The sequence below is a fragment of the Macaca fascicularis genome, chromosome 1, assembly GCF_037993035.2.
Source record: "Macaca fascicularis isolate 582-1 chromosome 1, T2T-MFA8v1.1".
Classification (NCBI taxonomy): Eukaryota; Metazoa; Chordata; class Mammalia; order Primates; family Cercopithecidae; genus Macaca; species Macaca fascicularis.
In genome coordinates this window covers 167,242,734-167,267,245 of record NC_088375.1, presented here as the reverse complement: position 1 = coordinate 167,267,245, position 24,512 = coordinate 167,242,734, and the positions used below count along the sequence as shown (strand labels likewise).

The window sequence follows — 24,512 nt, the reverse complement described above, 5'->3', positions numbered from 1 at the left end:
TGAGCATGAAAATAAATCTTTATTTTCAGTTATTACCCACCAGTAAGAGAAAGTTAGGTTCACAGTTTTAGCTCTTGACACAAAGTGAACTAGGAGGCAAATTTATATCCATCAGATACAACTAATGGACCAACTTTTTAAGTTCAGGCTATCTTGAAAGCTTGCAACATACCAGATATTGCTATGTCGTCTCTCACGACAGCAATGGATGACACTGAGTAGAAGTTGTGTTTTGAATAGCAGGTGTTTTCTATAGCATGTTGCTAGAAATCAAGATTTATAAACATGGTACATGTTTGGAAATGAGTTAGATACTTGAGAAGTCTAAACACACTGATTTATGAGTGCGTATGTTGCCGTCTCAAAAGGGGTCAACAGTTCATATGGACTAAATTAATCTCAGGGTAGCACGTATGTTTGTAAATATAAAATTATATTAGACAATAGCACCAGTGCAGAACATGCTCAGCATCATAAGATCCAAAACACCAGCACAAGTTTATCCATCATTAAAAACAATTACCTCCTTCCTAAAATGTCAGAATAGTAGGTAACTGAGATTAATAAATCTAATCCAAACAAGTAACTCTTATAACATAAAATTTCTCTTTTAGAAGTATATGTGAGAACCAATCAGCTAAATATAACTGTTTAAGACTGAAGATGTCCAATACTTTTAAAATTGGACATTACCATATACAGGTAGAACATTTCTAAAAATGACGTGACAAATGATTCTTAAAACTTTTTTAAAAATTCCTTCAGTTTATCAATAAATGTGGCAGAATAAAAGACAATCCTAGAAAACTTTATTCATCATTCTATGTGTGTTTTAATAAGTAGTGATGCTCCCATTATAGGAATCCATTATTAACCTAATTTTCTAATGGAGGAAGAGAGAAAAGATAATTACCACTTTCTGTGGAATACTCAACTTAGGACCAAATAATAGCAATCTAGGAAATAGTAAAGATTTTTGGTTTATATTTCATGGATAGTGCTGCTGTTCCAGCCTTATAAAGTAAAGCTGGTCTGCTTCCCAAATTCCAAAAATTAAAATACTCCCCACCTCACCCTACCAACCAGTGCCCTTTGGTTTTTGTTTTAGAACAAGGAAGGGTTAAATGGTTGCTGATCATGGATGCACCATTTTGATTTTGTGACCTTTCACACACAGAAATCATACCAAATGGCCAGACACTTATTTTACAGAACAGTTTAAATATTACACATTGGCCAAATCAACTTATTCCACCCACCCTGGTGGAGGGGGAGAAAAAACCCATACCTATAAAACTACTTCACTTGACAGGATGTGTCTACCAACAATAAGTAGCTTAAACAACTTTCACCAATTAAGATGTCTAGTTTAGATTTTAAAATGGGAAAGTCACACATTTAAAAAGTAAATATAGTTGAAAATGTAAATCAGTTATAATCTGAACCTAATGAACCATGCAAGGAGCAAGGGTTAATAAACCAATGTGCTTTGAATTTGTTCAAGTACTGATATTTCTGTATATAAAGATTTAGCATATATATATAACAGCTATCATGAGAAGTGAAAAAAGATTTTTCCCCAAAAATGAAAATATTAAAACTAAGTTAAAATACATATAGTTAGTATTCCACACAGCATAAAATTTGACAAATCAAAGTTTAACATGTCCCAGTTGACCATGTGTGAATATGCAAAGCAGGTATTAAAACCAATATGTCCAATATTTAAAACCAGTTTGTAATTGGGGGAACTTCTAAATCCTTAATTAAAAAACACAAATGAAGTGAAAGCTTTAAACTGGTACACACTGTTCACACCTATATTTCAAGTTTGGAAATGCATATTTGCAAGCAGCAATACAAAAGTATTCATGAAGAATGCATAATCTCTGAAAATTATGAAAACATCCCTGCTACCAATACATTTCTAAATACAAAACTGACTACCATATTTGTTACTTCTGTGTAGCGAGAGAAGTTCATTTTTAAAACAGATAAAATTCAGTCTTTAGGTGTGAATGGTATGAATGACAGTCTTTTTTTTTTTTTTAAATTTCTTAGTCGTTTGGAATCCTTAAGCATGCAAAAGCTTTGAACAGAAGGGTTCACAAAGGAACCAGGGTTGTCTTATGGCATCCAGTTAAGCCAGAGCTGGGAATGCCTCTGGGTCATCCACATCAGGAGCAGAAGCACTTGACTGAAAAAGAAAAACCAAAATTAACCACAGTTCTCAATTCTTCAAAATTACATTGTTAGCTAGTGTCTACATTAAGATAGAACTCTAAAAAATTTTACTGTTGGCCAGGCACGGTGGCTCAAACCTGTAATCCTAGTACTTTGGGAGGCCAAGGCGGGTGGATGACCTGAGGTCAGGAGTTTGAGACCAGCTTGGCCAACATGGTGAAATGCTGTCTCTACTAAAAATACAAAATATTAGCTGGGCGTGGTGGCAGGCACCTGTGATCCCAGCTACTCGGGAGGCTGAGGCAGGAGAATAGCTTGAATCTGGGAGGCGAGGGTTGCAGTGAGCTGAGATCCGGCCACTGCACTCCAGCCTGGGCAACAGAGTGAGACTCCCATCTCAAAACAAAACAAAACAAAACAAACAAACAAACAAAAAAACAACCCACAAAAAACCCTACTGTTAAAACTCTAGGTAAAATGTATCAAGACAAAATTATGGATCAGAAAAAAACTACATATATTTGCAATGAGCCCTGTCCTAAATTTCTATCAAGACCTACTTTCATTCCAGAGTAATAGTATGGGTTGTTTTCTTTTTCTCTTTTTTTTTTTGGAGACAGTCTTACATTCTGTTGCCCAAGCTGGAGTGCAGTAGCATGATCTCAGTTCACTGCAACCTCCGCCTCCTGGGTTCAGGGGATTCTTGTGCCTCAGCCTCCCAAGTAGCTGGTTACAGGGCTGTGCCACCATACCTGGCTAATGAGACAGGGTTTCACAATGTTGGCCAGGCTGGTCTCAAATTCCCAACCTCAGGTGATCTGTTCACCCAGGCCTCCCAAAGTACTGGGATTACAGGCATGAGCCAATGTGCCCAGCCCAGTTGTTTTGTTTTTTCCAGTAAACCATACGAATAGATTCACAAGCAATTATGTATGTGAATTTGCATTGTTGTTCAGAATTCTTATACTTTTTCCACTTGCTAAATAAGAATGGCATCAATGTGAAAGCATGCTAAGAAACGAATATTTAAGTAGCAATAATCAACAAGGTTAAAAGTCCAAAAACAGGGCCAGGCATGGTGGCTCAAGCCTGTAATCCCAGCACTTTGGGAGGCCGAGACGGGTGGATCACGAGGTCAGGAGATCGAGACCATCCTGGCTAACACGGTGAAACCCCGTCTCTACTAAAAAATACAAAAAAAAACTAGCCGGGCGAGGTGGCGGGCGCCTGTAGTTCCAGCTACTCGGGAGGCTGAGGCAGGAGAATGGCGTGAACCCGGGAGGCGGAGCTTGCAGTGAGCTGAGATTCCGCCACTGCAATCCAGCCTGGGCGACAGAGCGACTCCATCTCAAAAAAAAAAAGTCCAAAAAAAGGAGTCCAAATTGCTCTTTATAGCCTAAAGTATAAATAACAGAACTAAAAAAAAAAGTATGGGAAAAGCCCATAAACACAACCGCCGCCTTAAAAAAAAAAAAAAAAAGATTGGTCTTGGAGGAACAAAGTATCATTACACTGGCAGTGATAAGTTACCCTTATAATAATCAAAAATAGACTCAATCAAGCAGGTGGGTCCCCAAATTTGTAAGATGTTGAGAATTTAGGAGGACATTATGGTTGCTTCCAAGCATCAGATCTGAGTTCATATCTATCAATTACTTGGGATTCATCAAAATATTTCTCTAAGAACTTGTTTTGTTCCATATACTGTTCAAGGCATCGGAGGGATTATAGAAAGTAAAGTAAGACAAAAATGAATCCCAGCTCTCTCAGAAGAGTCTAGTAAAAGAAAAAAGCATCAACAATCATGAGTGTCACAAGAGGAATTATACAAGGAACACGATGGTTATTAAGCGGAGACTTAAAAAGCAGTTAGGAATTATCAAAGCGAACAGATTGCTTTTCAGGTAAGCCTTAGCAAAGGTCAAGAGTTAACCTGATTCACTACACCAGATTTTCTTGTCTGGAAAATGAGAATGTCATCATAGTTAACAAGAATTAAATGACATTAAGTACATAAAATGCCTAGCCCAGCACCATGACCAGCACCTAATTCAAAAGGTGGTAACTTAACACTACTTACAGCACTCCAAAAAAGACATTTAAGTGCTTTAAACAAAAATATAACCTAACACGTGGTTGTTTTTTTTTTTTTTTTTTTTTTTGAGACGGAGTCTCGTGCTGTCGCCCAGGCTGGAATGCAGTGGCCAGATCTCAGCTCACACTGCAAGATCCGCCTCCCAGGTTTACGCCATTCTCCTGCCTCAGCCTCCCGAGTAGCTGGGACTACAGGCGCCCGCCACCTCGCCCGACTAGTTTTTTGTATTTTTCAGTAGAGACAGGGTTTCACCGTGTTAGCCAGGATGGTCTCAATCTCCTGACCTCATGATCCGCCCGTCTCGGCCTCCCAAAGTGCTGGGATTACAGGCTTGAGCCACCGCGCCCGGCCAACACGTGGTTTCTTAAAGACACTGCTACTACTTCTACTTCTTATGTTCCCAGAAGGACCCAGCCAGTGACTTCTAAGAGGTCCTTAAATTACATAAAAGGAAAACAAAGTCTTAAATTACCTTGTCGGTCCTGCTGCCACGGTTTGGGCGCCCACCACGCCCACGTCCACCTCGTCCTCCCCTGCCACCACGTCCTGGGCGGCCAAGGTCTCCAAAATTGATCTCCAGCTGAGACGTTATATCATTTGCTGGCTTCCGGAAATGATGGTCCATAACCGAATCTTCAGCATGAGCCTAAAAACATAAGTGAAGATGACTGGGTTATTAGTAGAAAAGTAACGTCACAAAATTTCTAAATAATGAGCTTTCTTCTAAAAAGACCAAAAATCCAAACTGTACTTTCTGTGAACAAATGTCTGAATGTCTCCACAGGTAACAAGCTAGGGCTCAGCTATAGTGATCTTGGAGGAATAATTTCCTTCACTTTTCTCTATCTCAAAACTGCAGGTAATATCAGCGGTCCTCAACTAAAGACATATACGCTATCACAATCAACCCAAATGATTGTGGCCCATCCCAGACCTACTGAATCATAATCTTTAGCAGTGAAATCTGGACAAGTACATTTTAAATATGCCCTTCAGATCAGGACTCCAATGTGAATCCTTGATGAAGACCTCTGGAGAGGTGACATATAAGGCTACTACTATCATTGAAGTTAAAAAGAACACGCAAGTTAAAAAGAAAACCTCTGTTCTACACTCTTTCAACTATAACTAGGGTAATGACCTTATTCCATACAAACTTTTCAGAAGCATCTTCTGTTAATATACAACCATTATGTTTTTCCACACAAATATGGAGAGCTACAAATTCAAGTGAAACACTACACACTTTACATAAGGGGAATCTTGTAAAGCTATGCACAAATAAATCCACAGCTTAAATGTGTCACAGGAATCTTTTTTTCTTTTTTTTGAGACAGGGTCTCACTCTGTCACCAGGCTGGAGTGCAGTGGCGCAATCTGGGTTCATTGCAACCTCCACCTCTCAGGCTCAAGTGATCCTCCCACCTCAGCCTCCCAAGTAGCTGGGACTACAGGCACATGCCACGACATCTGGCTAATTTTTTTTGTATTTTTTTATAGACAGGTTTTCGCAGTGTTGCTCAGGCTGGTCTCAAACTCCTGGGCTCAAGCGATCCGCTGGTGTTGGCCCTCCAAAGTGCTGGGACTACCGGCATGAGCCACCACGCCCAGCTAGAAACTTCTTAAAAATGAAGTCATGTTTGTGAAATCCAGATCCTTTCTATTTGTGTTTAAGATACATGACCCAGTCTGGGAGGAAAAAAGCAAAAAGCCAGACAGTTCTACACTGCTCCATGCCTGATGTCTTCTTCCATGCTTGGGATGGGTTTTAATCTTCTAGTTGAAAACTGTGCCTATGGGACTTTAAAGTACAGCTTTCTTTTTCTAAATACGTGTAAGAAATCCTCTTTTCTACAGGAATAAAGAACATTTTCTTCTTTCATTAGAACTTGTACTATTACAATTCCATTAGATTCAACTTAAAATATTACAACTGTTAATAACTAGCCTTTAAAGTACAAATAAATTTTTGTGTTTTCATCCCTTACATCAACTCATACTAGCATTAAAGGTCAATCCTTTGTACCCACACTAACACAATGTAAGGCAATAGAAGGCTCTAATACAAATTTTAAAGGAGCCTAGAAACATAAAAACAAATTCACAAAAACACCAGCAAATTAAGATGAATTATATATACTAATTGTGTGATTTTTAAATGTTTGCTCTTTCAAACCAATGCTTTCAATTAATTGCAAACCACCTATCAAAAATATTCAGAAAAAAATAAAACCAACCAACCATGTAACAATAAAAAGTAAGGCAAGGGCAGTGGCTGAAACTTGTAATCCCACATTCTGGAAGGCATAGGCAGGAGGGCTGCCTGAGTCCAGGAGCTGGCACAGGCATGTAGTTCCAGCTACTCAGGAGGCTGAGCTAGAAGGATCGCTTGAGCACATGGAGGTTGAGGCTGCAGTAAGCTGTGACCATGCTACTGCATTCCAGCCTACATGACAGACCAAGACCTTGTCTCAAAATAAAGTGTATGGGGGAGTGCTCACTTTGGCAGCACACATACTAAAAGTGGAATGATGCAAAGAATATTAGCATGATCCCCACAAGGATGACAAGCAAAACTGTAAATTGTTCTATTTTTTAATTAAAAAAATAGAAACAATAAAAAATAAAGTATTTGGGAAAATGTGTTTAGGCTATATGCAGATACCATGCCATTTTATATAATGGACTTGAGCATCTGAAAATTTTAGTATGTCTGGGTCCTGGAACGAATCCCCTGCAGATACCAGGAAACTGTACTGGGATAAATTTGGGGCAGGGGGTTGGGGGGAACCTTTTATTTTCTTTTGAGACAGTCTTGCTCTGTCAACTAGACTGGAATGCAGTGATGCAATCTTGGCTCACCCCAACCTCTGCTTCCTGGGCTCAAGTGATCCTCTCCTGCCTCAGCCTCCTAGGTAGCTGAGACCACAGGCGCATGCAACCACATCCAGATTATTTTTATAGTTTTTGTAGAAACAGGGTTTTGCCATGCTGCCCAGGCTGGTCTCAAACTTTCAACTCAAATATCTGCTTGCCTCAGCCTCCCAAAGTGCTGGGATTACAGGTGTAAGCCACTGTGCCCAGCCTCCTTCTTTCTAGAGAGCTCAGAGAATGAGCAGCAGAAAACAGAAACTCTGAGCTCTGTCAATAACATGGTAACACAGTTCTCCATTTGTAAAGTTTCTTCCTTCCTCGTAACTACCTCACATTTGTCATGAGAATGAAGATATGTACAAGTTAAAGAGCTTTTTAAAAAATTTTTTTTGAGAAAGAGTCTTGCTGTGTTGCCCAGGCTGGAGTGCAGTGGTGTAACCTCAGCTCACTGCAACCTCCGCCTCCTGTGTTCAAGTGATTCTCTTGCCTCAGCCTCCTGAGTAGCTGGGATTACAGGCATGCGCCACCACACCTGGCTAATTTTGTATCTTTAGTAGAGATGGGGTTTCTCCATGTTGGTCAGACTGGTCTTGAAATCCTGACCTCAGGTGATCCGCCCACCTCAGTCTCCCAAAGTGCTGGGATTACAGGTGTGAGTCACTGAGCCTGGCCAAAACCAAGTGTTCTAATGCAGTTTTTTTCTACAGGACTTAAAAAAAGATAATTTCCTCATTTACCATTCATATGGAGTATATGTTAAAAATCATCTCTAAACCTAAAAAAAACTTTAAATCTTTTTAACCTCCATTTTATTTTACAATGTTTCCAAGTTTGTCTTATAGCCATTTTGCAGTTTAAAAAATTAAGCGTATCGGCTGGGCATGGTGGCACACGCCTATAATCCCAGCACTTTGGGAGGCTGAGACAGGTGGATCACTTGAGGCCAGGAGTTTGAAACCAGCCTGGCCAGCATGGTGAAACCTCATCTCTACTAAAAATACAAACATTACCCGGGCGTGGTGGCGAATGTCCATAATCCCAGCTACTGGGGAGGTTGAGACACAAGAATTGTTTGAATTCGAGAGGCGGGAGGTTGTGGTGAGCAGAGACGGTACCACTGCATTCCAGCCTGGGCGAAAGAGTCAGACTGTGTCTCAAAAAAAAATAAAAATAACTAATAACCTTATTAAATGGGTTTGCCCTCACAATATTTTAATTTAACTTTACCTTAGGATGATAAAACTTGCAGTCTGGATTTCTGGCACAGCCCAATTTATGATATGAATAAATCAAACACAAATGTCAAAAGGTTAAAGGAAGCTGATAGAGAAAAAAAATTTAGGAGAAGAAATAATACAGTTTGGCTTTAAAAACTCATACAAGCCCTAACAGGGAGCGGCACTGAAATATTCCTCTAAGAACACACCCCAAAGCTTAAACGGAAGCTACCAATTCAAAAGCCATCAATGTGACTTTTTCCAATACAGCTGACCCTTGAACAACTTGGGTTTGAACATTCTGCCTCTGTCAGCCTTGAAACAAGCCCAACCCCTCTTCTTCCTATCCAAAATAAAGACCTTTGTGACAATCCAGTTCCACTTAATGAACAGTAAATATATTTTCTCAACATTTTAACTTACTTTACTATAAAAATACAGTATATAATATGCAACATACAAAATGCGTTAACTGGTTATGTTATCAATAAGACTTTCAGTCAACAGGTTATTAGTAGTTAAGTTTCGGCAGAGTCAAAGGTTACATGTGCACTGATCTGCAGGGTCAGTGCCCCTAGCAACCTCACATTGTTCAACAAGTCAACTGTATTTTCACTAGTTTCCATGTTTCTTAAGTAAAACCCACATATTCTTTGGTTTTTAAAGCCATCATTCCTTAGACAAGATGCATATTACCATTTACTGAGTGTCCTGGCCATTACATATGATATAGGCAGACAGTTTCAAAAGCTGAATTCCAAATGAAGTCACTTACATTTTAGGTTATATGAAAATGTCAAGATTTCAACCTAACACCATAATACCAAAGTCCTTTAATGATCTCCAGTTTGGCAAGATTTCAAAAATACAATCACAACTTTGAAAAGAACTATCATATTTCTGAACACTAATAATTACACAATACACCACTAACAGCTTTTTAGGAAAAAGCATCTCTACCACATAAAACATAATTATGAACTGATCGAAGGACTTTCTGAGAATATGTAATACAGTTTATTTTCCTTATAAAGCAAATTATCTGCCCCAAATGATCCTATGTAAAGCTTTTTTTATAGACAAATCACCCATGTGAAATTTTAAAACAAAAATTATAAATACAATTCAAGTCACATGTGAACATTTTCAAACACGACAAAACTTAATTTTACCTCTTCACTCTTTGATTTATGAAGAACAAATCCCTTCTTCCACTGCCCATCAGCACCTTCATTTGGTTTTCGGATATTAAATTCTACTTTTGCCCGGTCCTTATTTTGAATAGCCTTCCACTCATCCAAAGTCATCTCTTTTGGACCCTCCTCTTTTACCTCTTCAACTTCATTCTCCCTGTGAAAAGGTTTTCAAGTTTTATACCTGGTAGAGAGCTGATATAATTTACATCAAAATATTTCAAATTTATGATTTTAATTAAGAAAGTGAACCTTGTAATCTTTTAGAGAAAGATTATCCAAGGATGAGGGTATCCTAGTTTCCTGTGTAACTAAGCAACTTGGTAGAGACCAGGAATTCAGTGTTTGCTGACTATATACAAGTAAGGGATATAGAATTCATCCTCATGAACTCTTAAATGATCATTTATCAGTAATACAACCTAGAACAGGCTTTACCAATACTAAAATATACATTTCTTAAAAACAGTACCGGCTGGGCACAGTGGCTCATGCCCGTAATCCCAGCACTTTGGGAGGCCGAGGCGGGCAGATCACGAGATCAGGAGATCGAGACCATCCTGGCTAACACAGTGAAACCCCGTCTCTACCAAAAATACAAAAAATTAGCCAGGCGTGGTGGCGGGCACCTATAGTCCCAGCTACTCCAGAGGCTGAGGCAGGAGAATGGCGTGAACCCGGGAGGCGGAGCTCGCGAGCCAAGATCACACCACTGCACTCCATCCTGGGCTACGAGCGAGACTCCGTCTCAAAAAATAAAAAACCAAACAGTACCTTGTTTAAAAACTACCTTCTTAGGTAAAATCCTCAGCCTATCTTCTTTTAAACCACATTTTTAATTTCCATAATTCCCAAAATACGTTAATTCTTAATAACACACAAGAAGGTTATCCTCTTGACAGAAGAATGTCTGTTAGCAACCAGGGTTCAAATTTTGGAACATAAAAGAACTGTTCCTCTATGCTTTATTTCGGCAACTAGCACTTATAGCAAATAAAAACAATAGCCATGTTTCTACAAATCCTAAAATCCTTATACTCCAATTTTCAAACCAACCTGTATATGGAAAGGAGGCCAAGGATTCACTGCTAATAGAACTATCCACAAACACACACTGGTTTCATTATTTAACACTAAACCATTTATTTCTAAATATAATTCTCCAGTCTATAACTATTGAATACGATCCTTTCCTCTTTTTACAGAAACAAAGCACTGGCCTAAGGATCCATTATTTTAGTATAATCTCAATTTGCAATTGTCATCAAACAAGTCATTTGCTATTTGGGGAGCCCTTCTTTCCAAAGATAGCAGGTGATTCAGTTAGCTTTAGAGCTCAAATATCTCCCTGGATGCTGCCCTTTACCATTTGACAAATCCTATCTTAAAACTTCCTCCAGTTATATCTATGCTGCAAAAAACAAAAAACAACTCTAGAGCAAGTTTACACTGAATTGGGTACTGAGTCCACCCAGTCATTTTACAGATGAGAAATCCAAGAATATAAAAAAAGTCCTGGTTACCCATGTTATAACACAGCCAGGAATATAACTTAGCATACCTTTTATCATATCATGGAGGCATGACACCCACCTTTCAGGAATCACTGCAAAGATTAAATAAAAACCAAACAGAAGCTCTGGAAGCTATATATAAGCTAGTTAATCAGTCAGCCAATGTTGTGTTTCTTAAATTTATACTTCCATATGCTATGCCCAGATTCTTCCCTACTCTGGAGTAAGATTAGAGACAGTTCTAATGTGATGGATAATTATTTTCTTTAAACCAAACACCTTCAATTTCATTCCTGGGTACTCAGCTAAGGATTTGCTACCGATACGCTATCAGCACATTAGTACCTTTTGGTAAAGTTATAATATTTGCAGATCACTCTGAGTGATTCAACATGGGCTCTATTAAACAGTTGTGGTTGGACGCCGTGGCTCACACCTGTAATCCCAGCATTTTGGGAGGCCAAGGCAGGAGGATCACTTGAGGCCAGGAGTTCAAGACCAGCCTGGCCAACATGGTGTAACCGTGTCTCTACTGAAAATACAAAAATTAGCCGGGCATGCTGGAGCATACCTATTGTCCCAGGTAATCGGGAGACTGAGGCAGGGGAATCACCTGAACCTCAGAATAGCCAAAATCGCACCACTGCACTCTAGCATGGGAGACAGGAGACTGTGTCTCAAAGAAACAAACAAACAAAAATGTTGACCACTGTGAGAAACTTAATGTTGCATAGGGTTCATTTGTTAAGGCACCAATCACAATTTCATTGTTTATCAGGCAAAAGTATGATTCCATTATAGTTTTGCATAAATTTGTACTACCAAGTTCAAAACATCACCCAATACTAGGTACTTTTATCTACTCCCTCCAATAGTATATCATTTTTCCTTATCCCAACAAATCCATGGAATATGATACTCCCATCATTAACAGTGTTTCACCATAAGAGCAATTCTTCCTGAAGAAAAGAAAAAATTCAAGGCCAGGCGCAGTGACTCACGCCTGTAATCCCAGCACTTTGGGATGCTGAGGTGTGCGGATCACCTGAGGTCGGGAGTTGGAGATCAGCCTGACCAACATGGAGAAATCCCATCTCTACTAAAAATACAAACTTAGCTGGGCATAGTGGCACATACCTGTAATCCCAGTTACTCAGGAGCTGAGGCAGGAGAATCACTTGAACCCAGGAGGCAGAGGATGCAGTGAGCCGAGATCACGCCATTGCACTCCAGCCTGGGCAACAAGTGAAACTCCGTCTCAAAAAAAAAAAAAAAAAAAAAAAAAGAGCAAGTTTAGAAAGCATCTGCCCCTCCCACCCCCAAACTAACTTGAATATGCTTCTGGTTAGGAATCACTGTCCTAAACAACCTGTAATCCAAGACTTTAAACCACAATAACAAATAACTGACAAAATAAACATAATTTTAGGCCAGGCGCCGTGGCGCACGCCCATAATCCCAGCACTCTGATCAGGAATTCGAGACCAGCCTGGCCATTATGGTGAAACCGTCTCTACTAGAAATATAAAAAATTAGCCAGGTGTGGTGATGCACGCCTGTAATCCTAGTTACTCGGAAGACTGAGGTAGAAGAATTGCTTGAACCCAGGAGGCAGAGGTTGCAGTGAGCCGAGATAACGCCACTGCACTTCAGCCTGGGTGACAGAGCGAGACTGTCTCGAAAAAGAAAAAAAAAAAAACACAAAACAAAAACACGTAATTTTAAAAGCTAGTGAAGGGCCAGACGTGGTGGCTCACTCCTGTAATCCCAGCACTCTGGGAGGCCGAGGAGGGCAGATCACCTGAGGTCAAGAGTTCAAGACCAGCCTGTCCAGTTGGCCAAGACAGTGAAACCCCTCTCTACTAAAAAATATAGAATATTAGCGAGGCATTAAAAAAAAAAAAAGTTAGTGAAGGGCTGGGCAAGATGGCTCACGCCTGTAATCCCAGCACTTTGGCAGGCCAAGGTGGGTGGCTTGCCTGAACTCACGAGTTGAAGACCAGCCTGAGCAAAATGGTGAAACTCTCCTCTACTAAAAATACAAAAATTAGCCAGGCCTGGTGGCAGGCACCTGTAGTCCCAGCTACTCAGGTGGCTGAGGTGGAAGGATTGTTTGAGCCCAGGAAGCGGAGGCTGCAGTGAGCCAAGATCACTCCACTGCATTCCAGCCTGGGCAACAGAATGAGACCTGGTCTCAAAAAAGAAAAAAATGCTCGTGAATAACATACTCTGATCTTTGCTCTCTTCACACATTTAAAAACAGGCCAGTAATGCTATGTTCCAAATTCTACGTTGGAAGTAACTTCAAGACAGAACTAATCTTAAAATGGCCACATTTTCTACTTTTAACTATCTCAAAGTAAAATTTGTACGGTTGTATGACAATGGTAAAATGACTAATCAAACAGAAATAACCACATTAAAATATTCTATTTTTCAAAGCATAGTCAAAATATATACACATAAAGCACTCTTTTAAGGGCTGGGTGCAGCGGCTCATGCCTGTAATCCCAGCACTTTGGAAGGCCAAGGCAGGAGGAACGCTTGAGCCCAGGAATTCCAGACCTGCCTAGGCAATATAGTGAGACCCTGTCTCTTACCAAAAAAAGAAAAAAAAAAAAAAAAAAAAAAAAGCATTCTTTTAAATACTCTTTGAGGGATGAGGGTACAATACGTCTCCCTTGTCAAAAACAAAAAGCCATCAAGCAACAGCATTAAATCTATGGGTTATCTCATTGGTCAAAATCCAGTGCTTTCAATTCTGGGTCATTACTATTACACGCAAAACCACTTACTTATTTTCAGTGTCTGCCACTGGATGATGTTCTTCACCTTCAGGTGTTTCCTCAGTCACATTTGATTGATCCAAGTCACTGTAATTATAAGATATTTGTTTCTGAATGTATTTGGGGGACTCTCTAAGGAAAGAAAGAAAAAGAAAGGCATCTAGGTCCATTTACATGTAGCTGAAGAGTTCTTCATACAAAAATACCGTAAGCCCTCACATTCTCTAACTCCTTTCCTACTAAATATACTCCCCAGAAGACCTTGAAAAGCAAATAATATAAACTATTTAGTTCATATACTTCATACTTAAAAAGTAACAGAACAAGGCAGCTAATTATAAAACCAAGCTTTACTAGTTTAACAAATTTTGTAATGACAACAAAGTCAAAAACTAGAATAGGAACTATTAAGGACACTAAGATAATCAGAATACCCAAATAACCTTATTGTGGGGTTTCAGGAAAAGCTACAAATATATATGGGGGAAAAATGAGTAACAAATATATTGAAGTATAGAAAAACCAGTCATTCAATACACTACAACCCAAATTCATCCCATAGGACATTATCTTACAGTAGCTCTCAGAGGAGAGCATTCATTATCTCAGAGACAAGTAAAATTTGACAGAGGTATGGATTAACCCCTAGTTAGGTACAGAATTTTTTAAAAAATCAGAATACCAACGTTAATTCATCTTTGACAGTTCCCCAGTTGTGAGATCCGCTACCTCCACGTTTGTCCTCGTGCTTCAGGCCACTGTAATGTGAAAAAGAACTAACAAAACTGAGTTAACATAATACTCTTTAGTTCTAGAAATTCAAAGTTTGTTTATTAGATTAAAATATTAAAATAAACTAAAAACCAGTAAGACTTACGATCTATCACTTCCACTATGCCTATCAAATTCACGTTTGCCACGAGAATCAAATCCATCTCCTCGGCCCATTCCACGTCCACGGCCCCCTCGACCTCTTCCAAGACCACCACGACCTCGAATAGGTCGGTCAATAATCGGTCTATAATATAAACAAATTATACTTCCATGGTTTCCAGAATGAGGAAAATCCATCCAAAAACCCAAAAATACAGAACATGTTTACCAGCTCAAAAACCAATAAATACACATGCTTCAGAAAATTCAAAATAGTCTATTTCTAAACATAAAGGAAGCCAGAACAAGAAAGCCTCCCAGAACAAGAAAACTATTTTAGCACTCTAAAACATTACTACCAATGCATATACTTTTCCACTGTTACTCATTGCACATATAATCCAGTCCATCACTATTTACTAATACACTTAAAAATTAAACACATTTAATAAACCAACAGTATTTTCCTTCTAACTCTGTATCGGGAGACAGCAAGAAAAAAAAAGTGGTTATCAATTCAATAAAGTGCTTCCATTACAAGAGACCTAAGTTTGAACCATCACCCAAAGGTCTAAAACATAACAATGCACACATACAGATGTTTCTGTCAAAAACTAATAGAAACAATTAGCCAGACTGCTACCTGGCAATTATTCCCAATTTATAGCTTAACATTAAGCGGTGACTCTATAAAGTAACAAAATATGAAGACTTTTTTGGTTCACGCCTGTAATCCCAATATTGCAGGAGGATAGCTTGAGCAGAGGAGCTCAAGACCCACCCATGCAATATAGATAGTGAGACCTCAGCTCTACAAAAAAATTAGCAGAGTGTGGTGGTGTGATCTTGTAGTCCGAGCTACTCAGGAGGAGGTTGAAATGAGAGGACTGCTTGAGCCCAGGAAGCAGAGACTGTAGTGAGCTACGCTTGCATCACTGCACTCCAAGCCTAGGAGTTAGACCAAGATCCTGGCTCAAAAACAAAAAAAAACAACTTACCGATCAACTGAAAATTCGCCTCCTTCACCCTTTTCTTCAATTGGCTTTTCGAATCTTCGTTCACGAGGTGGTCGCCTTTCTGGTCTTCTATCAATTATTTTCCCTTCACCCTGAAGTTGTTGATCAGGTCTTCTTCCAACTCGTCTTATTCCTAAAAGGATAGATAACCTGCATAAGCAAACTATTTTCGCAATACAAAAAGTTTAGGCCTGGACTGTCAAAAAGCTGCTTCTCTTCCAATCCACTACCATTTCCTGTTGGAAAAAAGTAAACACTGGGTAACTCTAATGTGTAACAAAGTACCTTAGGGAAACTGCCATTTAAAGACAATAAACCTTCCAATCCATACCACGGACCAAATACATAAATAAATAAAATACAGACAATAAACTTGTTTTAAACTTCTATTTAGTTTGCCAAGTTATTCTCCCCCTCATAAGCATTTTCTATAACTGACTTGGAAATCATTTGGGCAACCATTATTCCCGTCACTTTTCAAGATATCAGTCTCTTAATAAAAAGTTTTAAATTTAAAAAATGTTAGGCAAGTGATACATTTTGGCTTTTAAAATACCAAAGAAAATACCAGCAGCCGTTCATAATAACCAAGCAAATCAACACACTCACTAGATATGGCCCCTCACAAAAGTGAGGGCCACACTTTGTTATCCTATCTAATCTGAAAAAACAAAAAAGCAATTAAGACTCATAATTCTATGGAATCACAAATCTGAAAGGAAAATATGGCATTTAGGATTATTAGAGAACATCACCTCAGTTTAAAACAGCCATTTAACCAGAAAGTGTCATCTTTTAGTCTCAACTGCAGGCACACAAAAAGGGCCATCTTCCCCTATTAAACAGTTTAAAAATTTATAGCATGTAAGTGTATATATGTTTGTACACACTCCCACATCTCTAAGTACTTCCAAGTTAGGAAACAGTTACTTATTATGCATGGAGACAGTCCTCTAAAAAATCTGCCCTAACAACTATCTTTATTGTCAAATAATCTTTAAAAACCAAATCCACACACATAAGACCCCTTTTAAGCAGTAGGTAAGAAATAAGAAACTTGTGACACTAAGTGATAGCTGAAGCATTTACTAATTTCCCCCTTTACTGCTTTTCCTGTAATGTTTGAAACCCCACAAAGGCAACCAATTTAAATTACTAGTGCCCTTAAGGATCAATAGATGGATGATTAAATTAATGACTTTAAGATTGTTGGTATGCTCTAATTCCCAATTTCTGACAAAGTCATAAAGCAGCTGAGGAATTGGTTTTACAAGATTTTAAGCTGCTTCACTTTGGTTCGAAGAAAGTAGAACACCATCAGGACACACCCAATTGTTCAATTGCCTGTAACTGGAGCCAAACAGTAACTATCAGTCTCTTCAATAGAATTTTGAAGTTCATTCCCAGCAAATACAAGACAGACTACAAATGTTAGACCTTACACCAAGGTATTTAAATAAATGTCATCAGTAATAAAGCGTACTGGGGTGGAGTTAAGGAGCCAGTCCTTGCAATAATATCCAAGCCACACACACCCAAGTGAACAATAGTTGGCGTCCCCACCCAATATCAATATTAAGCTTACAGAATCTTAGAAACTTAGATTAAACTCACCTAATGAAAAAGACTGACATTTAAAAATGCAAGCTTCTTTTGATATACTTATGTATAACCTGCAAGCTCATTAACTGCACTAGTTTCAGGCATCCATTCTGTTTTAGAAAATGCCTGGTCTACACTCTCAATGACATTCTGCTATCAATTCTCAAGTTCTTCAAATAGGCAAGAGAAGCTACAAAATTAATTCATAAAACATAAACATTAAATATCTGTCTAAAGTATGTCAAGCATTATGTCACAATGTGTTGTCAAAACCACAGAACACAATCAGGTTAACCTTCCTACTATCTGCAGGGATTTTGTTTACAGATATATTCCCAGTAAATAGGACAGTAGAATCTCAAAACGGGTATTGTCCATTCAACACTTTTCTTGTATTTACATGCTTGTATTTTATGCAACTTAATAAGAGTGCTCTGAAATACTGACCTAAGGAAAATGTTGATTGCTAATATGGAATAGTTTTCCCATGGAAAGACTTATTGAATGGTGAACTTAAGTCTTAGTTCTAACTTCATGAAATCATTCCCCACATTTGTCACTTAAAATACTTTTCAGGTAAGAGCTTATTTCTTAGATGGGCTTCATGATCAAAATAACTCAGGCATTTAAACATGCTTCATGTTTTGAACATTCAAAATGAGTGAACACATCTACCTGGTACACACTATTCGTCAGACTCAACTTTTTTGTTTACTTTCTTAAGCTTAAGCATAGTTTAAATAATTACACAAGTCAGCATTACTTAACACACGAATTAAATGATTTATTTAGGTGTGTTAGATTGCCATAAAGCTTAATTGGCTGAAGAGATACTTGGCCTAAGTGATGTACATGCTTTCTAATACTCCAACTGTGTTTCTCCTCAACCTATAATTTTACCACAAGAATTATTTTCTTCATTCACCACCTAGGACCGAGGTTCTTCATTCTAAGCCTCATAAAAGTCCTCAAAAAAAAAAAAAACCACAAAAAACAATAAACCTCCTAAAACAAATCCCACCACGAGGAAATTGTTTTGATTTTCAAAATTAGTTGAATGTCACAGAAGTCAACAAAAGCTAATGAGAACTCCTTTCAGAGAAGCACGTGGCAGGAAGGGGTAATTTCAACTTTCAACATATAAATACAGCTTTAAAGATTCAGACCTTAGGTCCGACACCTGCTTGCTATTGATCATGCACGTTCTTATCTTCGAACTACTTGCTCTTTTTCATCCGTAACAAACTGGTAATGAGAATGCAAAAATCAAGACAATCCTGTGAAACTCACAGTGCCCTGGAAGCAACTATTAACCGCCAGTGAAACTCTGACCATGCTTCACGCACATGTGGAGGGGGAAAAAAAAGCTGCAGACTCTAAAGAGCTCTGCTGCGACTAACGCTGTGACAGCCTCTGCACTCACTTTACCCACGAGGCCCAGAGTCCACCATGTGAAAGACTCAGTTTGGGGAGTCGAGAGAGAGAGGATCGTGACTCGAGGACTTTCCTCGGGACGTCCTGCGATCACCAGTCTTCATTCATAATTCCCGCTTCTGCTTAGTCGAGTGTGGCCAAACTCCTCCATTTCCCAACAGCTCAACTCACCCCAGCAAGTTCTGAGAAAGTCCTAACAGTTGAGAGGTGGAGGAGAAACAATAAAGCACACGCGGCACCCCAACCTGCGGCTGACTCCACACGTCCGATGGCCTGGAACGACCCCCTGCTTTTCGGCGGGGATACTCCGCGCCGTCGTGGGACAAGATGGCAGGACAGGAGCCTGAAACAACAGCACCTCAAAGGAGCAGCTCTGCGCAGTAAGCAGCGATGGACCCCGAGCCCCTCCGTAACTACGGCAAGCGTCGGTGAGCGGCCGGCTTCCCCGCACCTCAGTCCATGCGCTCGCCCGCCAAGGAATCCGGCGGGAAGGCAACAGCCTCCCCGGACCCCGAGCGCGCTCGAGGAGCAGCTCATCTCCGACCACGCTCCTCCGCTCACAACCTAAGGCGGGAAGGGGGTGGCTCCGAGAGCCTCGCCGGCGGTGGCTTGAACTTGGGGCTACCACGCTCCTGGCACCTTCGCAGGACCTGGCTTTTGTCGCGTGAAGAAACGTGAGGAAATAGGCGGCAAAGTCTCCCGCGGACCCTCGGAGCTCCAGAAACAAGTGGTAGCCGGCAGCCCTCTCGCTCCTTCCCTCCATCCCAGTCTCCCCCACATTCTGCCCCTGCTTTACCTTCTTTCTTAAGCGCCACGGGCGGCTGCGTCTCCTCTTTCTTGTCAACCACGCCAACGCTGGGGGGCAGCGGGTTCTTGCGGTCTTTCTGGGACTCCTTGCGCAGCTGTTTGCCTGCCGCGTTGGAGTTGGTCTGGGCCGCGGCCTGAGCTGCGCTCTTGGCCCCGGGGCCCCCAACGCCGCCCCCGCCGGCTTCTTTTTTCTTGTTCTCCGCTGCCTTCAGCACCTCGAAGGGGTCCGATTCGTCGTCAAATAACTGGTCGAATCGGTTGGTGACCACGCAGCCGAAGCCTTCCTGTAAGTGCCCAGGCATGATGGTGGCTCGGCGGCGCGTTCCTCCACGGATTGCAGCGGGCCGCGCCGAGCCAAGAGCGCCTGCTTCAGCTCTTCCCACAAGATGGCCGGGCCGAGAGAGGGGGGCCGTCTTCTCTTCCGGCGCCAGGCACACATCCGGGAGCGGCCAGCGCCGCAAGGCACTGTGGGGTGTGTAGGCCAGAGTAGTTTCTCCTGAGGCGACTCCCTGCGTTGGGACTACAATTCCCAGGATGCACCGCGCGACAACTCTTCGCGCGCGCCCGAGAGGCGGGACCCCAAGAAGGGAGTGAAGCGTGCGAGCTGAAGGAGGGGAAGCGTGGTGGTGGGCGGAGTCCTGCCACCTGCTCTGGTCGCCCTTAAACTCTCTAGGTCTTCAGCTACCCTGAAACCAGAAAAACGTGACGGCGTAGCTGACTCGCGAAAGTGCTCTTTGGTTTCACTCACGCTCCCTCGGGCTCAGGCTAACTTTCCCCACCGCTCCGGGAAGGGTCAAGGTGACTCCCAGACCTTACATCTGAGACGCACAAACTTCCGGGGGAGGGGGTGTTGCTGAGACGCCGCGCCGGCAGCGAGTAGGCTGGACCCTGCCTGTGCCAAGTCCGAGCAGCTCAGTCGCTGGAGTGCCCTTTTGTCAGGCTCCACGGTGAATCGAGGCTCTTCTGTCTAATGTGAGGTGGAATACGTTTCCTCTCGCGGGGACGTGAACTAGGGTAGCAGAACTAACCAAAAAGACAAGTGAAACTATCACATGGGAGTGTGGCGCGTCTTTCCCGGGCTTCTCACCGTGTGGCGGCCGGTGTCGTAGGAGTGGTTAACTCCTGACTGTGCAGCGCTAGACACTGGGCAAGCCGCTAGGAAGCACTGTTTACAGAAACGCTGTTACAGTCATTCCAATTAATTGTCCGTTCGTGTCCGGCAAGTCAGGGCTTAGGTGGCTGTGGTGTTAGTCACATGCGCTCAATAAATACCATTTTAGAGCATTTCGAGTGCGTGTGTGCTAGGAGTTGCGGTGAGGGGTGGGAAATATTGAAGTCAATACTTAATAATAACAAAGCATTGATACTAGTTGAGAATATTAAAGTTCATTAAAAGAATACAGTTTGAATGCATTTTAAGCACATTTGGTAGCACCGTGTTTAAATATATCATAATTTTTAAATCCTTTTCCATTAACACAAAATAGCAAATGCATCTCTGGCAGGAGCTATGAATAACCTTGAACTCAACATTGTGTTACGCAAATAGTTGCCTCTTTTCACAAATGCTGAAACCACTTCAGAGATGAAATGATTTACCAAATTCACACCTCTGTAAGTGCTAGTGACAGGTATTAGCCCAGCCTTCTACCTCCACTAGGAGACCGGACATCAGCTCTTTAATTCAGACTCTGCACTGATAGAAAGCTGTCCAATGTTTAAGTTTCCGATATGATTTAAACATGGTTGTGTGTCAGGGTATGTAACATGGCGGAATGTAATCATCAATTTCCGAGCAGATTTTAAATCAATTCCTTAGCAGGGAAAATAGAAGACACGAGTCATATTACATACATGTGGCAGCAAACCTCCTGGTTTTCTTATTTCTCAATCCTCCCCTACTCTTCAGAGCCACTTACTTCCCTGCTGCCTCAGTCCTACCCACCCCAACCTCAAACACACCCCCTATCTCATCCTCTCTTTCACAGGCTCTGGCTCCGTGGCACCTACCAAGACAAGGAGCTTTTGACCATACTCTTCCCACCTTTTCGAAATAGCTCAAGTGCAATGTAGAAGATCTCCACATTTTGACAGATCCTCTCTCTTCACAGGCTGTTGCATCTTTGAGACTATCTGCATCTTTGAGACATCTGTGAAAGCTCCTCTTCTTACCTCTTTCTGGCCACGGCCACAGTAACGATATTCATAGCCAAAATGTGATGTTTTAGTATGTGCTTGGTGCACTTTACGTATGTGATCTCCTTTAAACCTTACATCAGCTCTATAAGAAAGTTATTACTCCATACCCCCCCCCCAAAAAAAGGTTATTACTTCTGTTTTAAGATGAAGAAAATGAAAACAAAGAGCTTAAGTAAGTTAACTACTCCTGCCACAATCGGGGGCTGGAGCAGGCCTGTTGTTAGTCATTTTTTTCCTCCATTACAGATTTCTGGTTTGCTCAGACAGATCTTCGTGACCACCAAGCATTATTATAATAAGAATATTTGAAAATAAGCTACACTTAGAGAAATTTTCGGCTATGAATTTATGAGGTTCATTTATGCTCCTCAGAGAATTTACCTATTAAGATTACATAAAAATGTTATGAATAAGCATTTGAAGAAAAGGGGAGAATCTTTTATATTTCTGAAAAGTTTTAAAGTCCATTTTTAAAGTATACAAATAAAGCTCAAGATGGTCTTTTACATCTCTCAATCGTTATTTTATAACTAGTTATTTTCAGTTTCCTTTATTCTACAAAGTTGAAATATTAATTTCTTAATATTAAATATTAAAATTCTAAAAGTTCTTGCTACTCTCACTAGGAAAACATCAGCCAAATAATCCTCAAGGGAAGAGAAATTTCCCGGCAGACACTAGTATTCAAATTAAAGGCATGATTTATAAAAGCGACAAGTGTCAGGCGGTATCACTGATTAGACATGTGGCCTAAAATGTCATCTCTCTGTAGCAATATTTGAATCACATCTTCTTCTCTGAAAAATACTCATGAAACTTAACAGTCTTATCTACAACAAGCCTCTCTGAAGGGTTTTCTAGCAATAAATGCTGAAAACCATGATTAAATATCCAATGTAGTTGCCTGATGTTAACGAAATGGAGAAACAATATTATATATCTCCTTCCTTCCTGCCTTCATTTACTTTCAGGATCCTAATGCAATATTCAGTTCTCAGCCACATTACAACTTGCTTTCATCCATTTCTTCATAATCTCAACCCCCTGTTATTGTTGCTATAAATAATAGTAATAATTAACAATTGCTGTACTACATTTTTTTCTACCCATGTTCAGGTGATTCTCCTGCCTCAGCATCCGGATTAGCTGGGATTACAGGCGTGTGCCACCACGCCCGGCTAACTTTTTGTATTTTTAGTGGAGACAGGGTTTCACCATGTTGGCCAGGCTGGTCTTGAACTCCCGACCTCAAGTGATCCACCCGTCTTGGCCTCCCAAAGTGTTGGAATTACAGGCATGAGCCACTGCACCGGGTCTACTTACTACCATTTGCACATTTATTACGCAGTAGACACTGCTAAGTATTAAATATTAAATAGCTTACATGCATTATTTCATTTAATTTTCAGAATAACATTATGAAGTAAAAAGTAGTATTACCTCTATCCCCCTTTTATAGATAGGGAACCTGAGGTTAAGTGCCCCTCCCAAATTCACATTGACTGAAAGAGTCTGGCAGTCTGATCTTACAGCCTGGGCACCCAGTGGTAACAAGGAAGAGGAAAAAGTCCTTCATCTTTAAATTGCTACCACGTGTAGCAAAATCAAACTATTCTAACAGTTTGGGGACACTGGATATAGGTATCACATCAATGTAAATAGACTAATTTTTAGTGTATTCAATATATAATGTATTTTTAAAACAAAACCAGTAAAGGTGGTTCTTGTGAAGAAAAGGACAAATCCCCTATGACTGAAACTGGAATGCCAAGTATAATATTGCAAGTCTAGGCTTGTGCTAAAGTTAGACTATCAGAGCTAAAAATAGAAATATTATACTCCTTCTTTTGCCACCTCAAACTCACTTTGAAGGTTGAACTTCTTGAGTTTAAACTTCCTTTTTTTTTTTCTGTGTTACCAAAAAAAGAACAAAACAAAAACATAAGGAGAAAAATAGTTATATTGAGATATAATTCATGTGCTATATAATTCAGCCACCTAAAGGATACCAGTTAATGGTTTTTAGTATATTCACAGAGTTGTGCAGCCATTACCGCTATCTAATTTTAGAGCATTTTTATCACCCCTGAAAGAAAACTACCCATTAGCAGTCATTCCTTATTCCTTCTATCCCCAGCCCTAGGCAACCACTAATTTACTTTCTGTCTCATAGATTTGCCTATTCTGGACATTTCATATAAGTGGAATCTTACAATGTGTGATCTTTTATAACTGGCTTCTTTCATTTATCACAATGTTTTCAAGGTTCATGCATATTGTACCATATATCACTACTTCATTTTTTTTTTGTAACTGAATAATATTCTACTGTATAAATAGACTAAATTTTATTTATCCATTTATCAGTTGATGGAAATTTGGGTGGTTTCCACCTTTTGTCTGTCATGGATAATACTGTTATGAATATTTGTTTGCAGGGTTTGGGTGGACATATGTTTTCGATTCTCTTGGAATGGAATTGTTGGGGTCATATGGTAACTCTATGTTTAACATTTTGAGGAACTGCCAAACTATTTTCCAAAAAGGCTGCACAATTTAACAGTCCCACCAACAATTATGTGAGTTCCAAGTTCTCCAAATCCTCACTAATGTTTGTTATTGTCTGTCTTTTTTATTATAACCATTCTACCAGGTGTGAAGTGGTTCTCCTTGTGTTTTTTTTATTGCATTCCCCTAATGGCTAATGATGTTGGGCAT

The 24,512-nt window shown here is 40.2% G+C and overlaps 1 protein-coding gene and 1 non-coding gene across 5 annotated transcripts; one reads left to right on the top strand and one right to left on the bottom strand.

Annotated features, from left to right (window-relative positions):
- SERBP1 (SERPINE1 mRNA binding protein 1) lies at positions 1-19,999 on the bottom strand. 4 transcript variants are annotated; one of them, XM_005543075.4, is made up of 8 exons: positions 19,585-19,999; positions 15,735-15,885; positions 14,741-14,881; positions 14,550-14,639; positions 13,873-13,995; positions 9,543-9,720; positions 4,752-4,925; positions 1-2,197 (listed from the first exon to the last, which is right to left on the bottom strand). In XM_005543075.4, exons 1-8 carry the CDS (start codon positions 19,895-19,897, stop codon positions 2,141-2,143), a joined length of 1,227 nt encoding a protein of 408 aa, XP_005543132.2. In that variant the 5' UTR covers positions 19,898-19,999; the 3' UTR covers positions 1-2,140. The 4 variants fall into 4 exon arrangements, with proteins under 4 accessions (XP_005543132.2, XP_005543134.2, XP_005543133.2 ...); XM_005543077.4 differs by having other exon boundaries at positions 13,873-13,950; XM_005543076.4 differs by having other exon boundaries at positions 14,550-14,621.
- LOC123570978 (U6 spliceosomal RNA) lies at positions 6,773-6,877 on the top strand. Its single transcript, XR_006695186.2, has one exon. It is a non-coding gene; the product is annotated as a U6 spliceosomal RNA (small nuclear RNA).
- Positions 20,000-24,512: the final 4,513 nt, after the last annotated feature.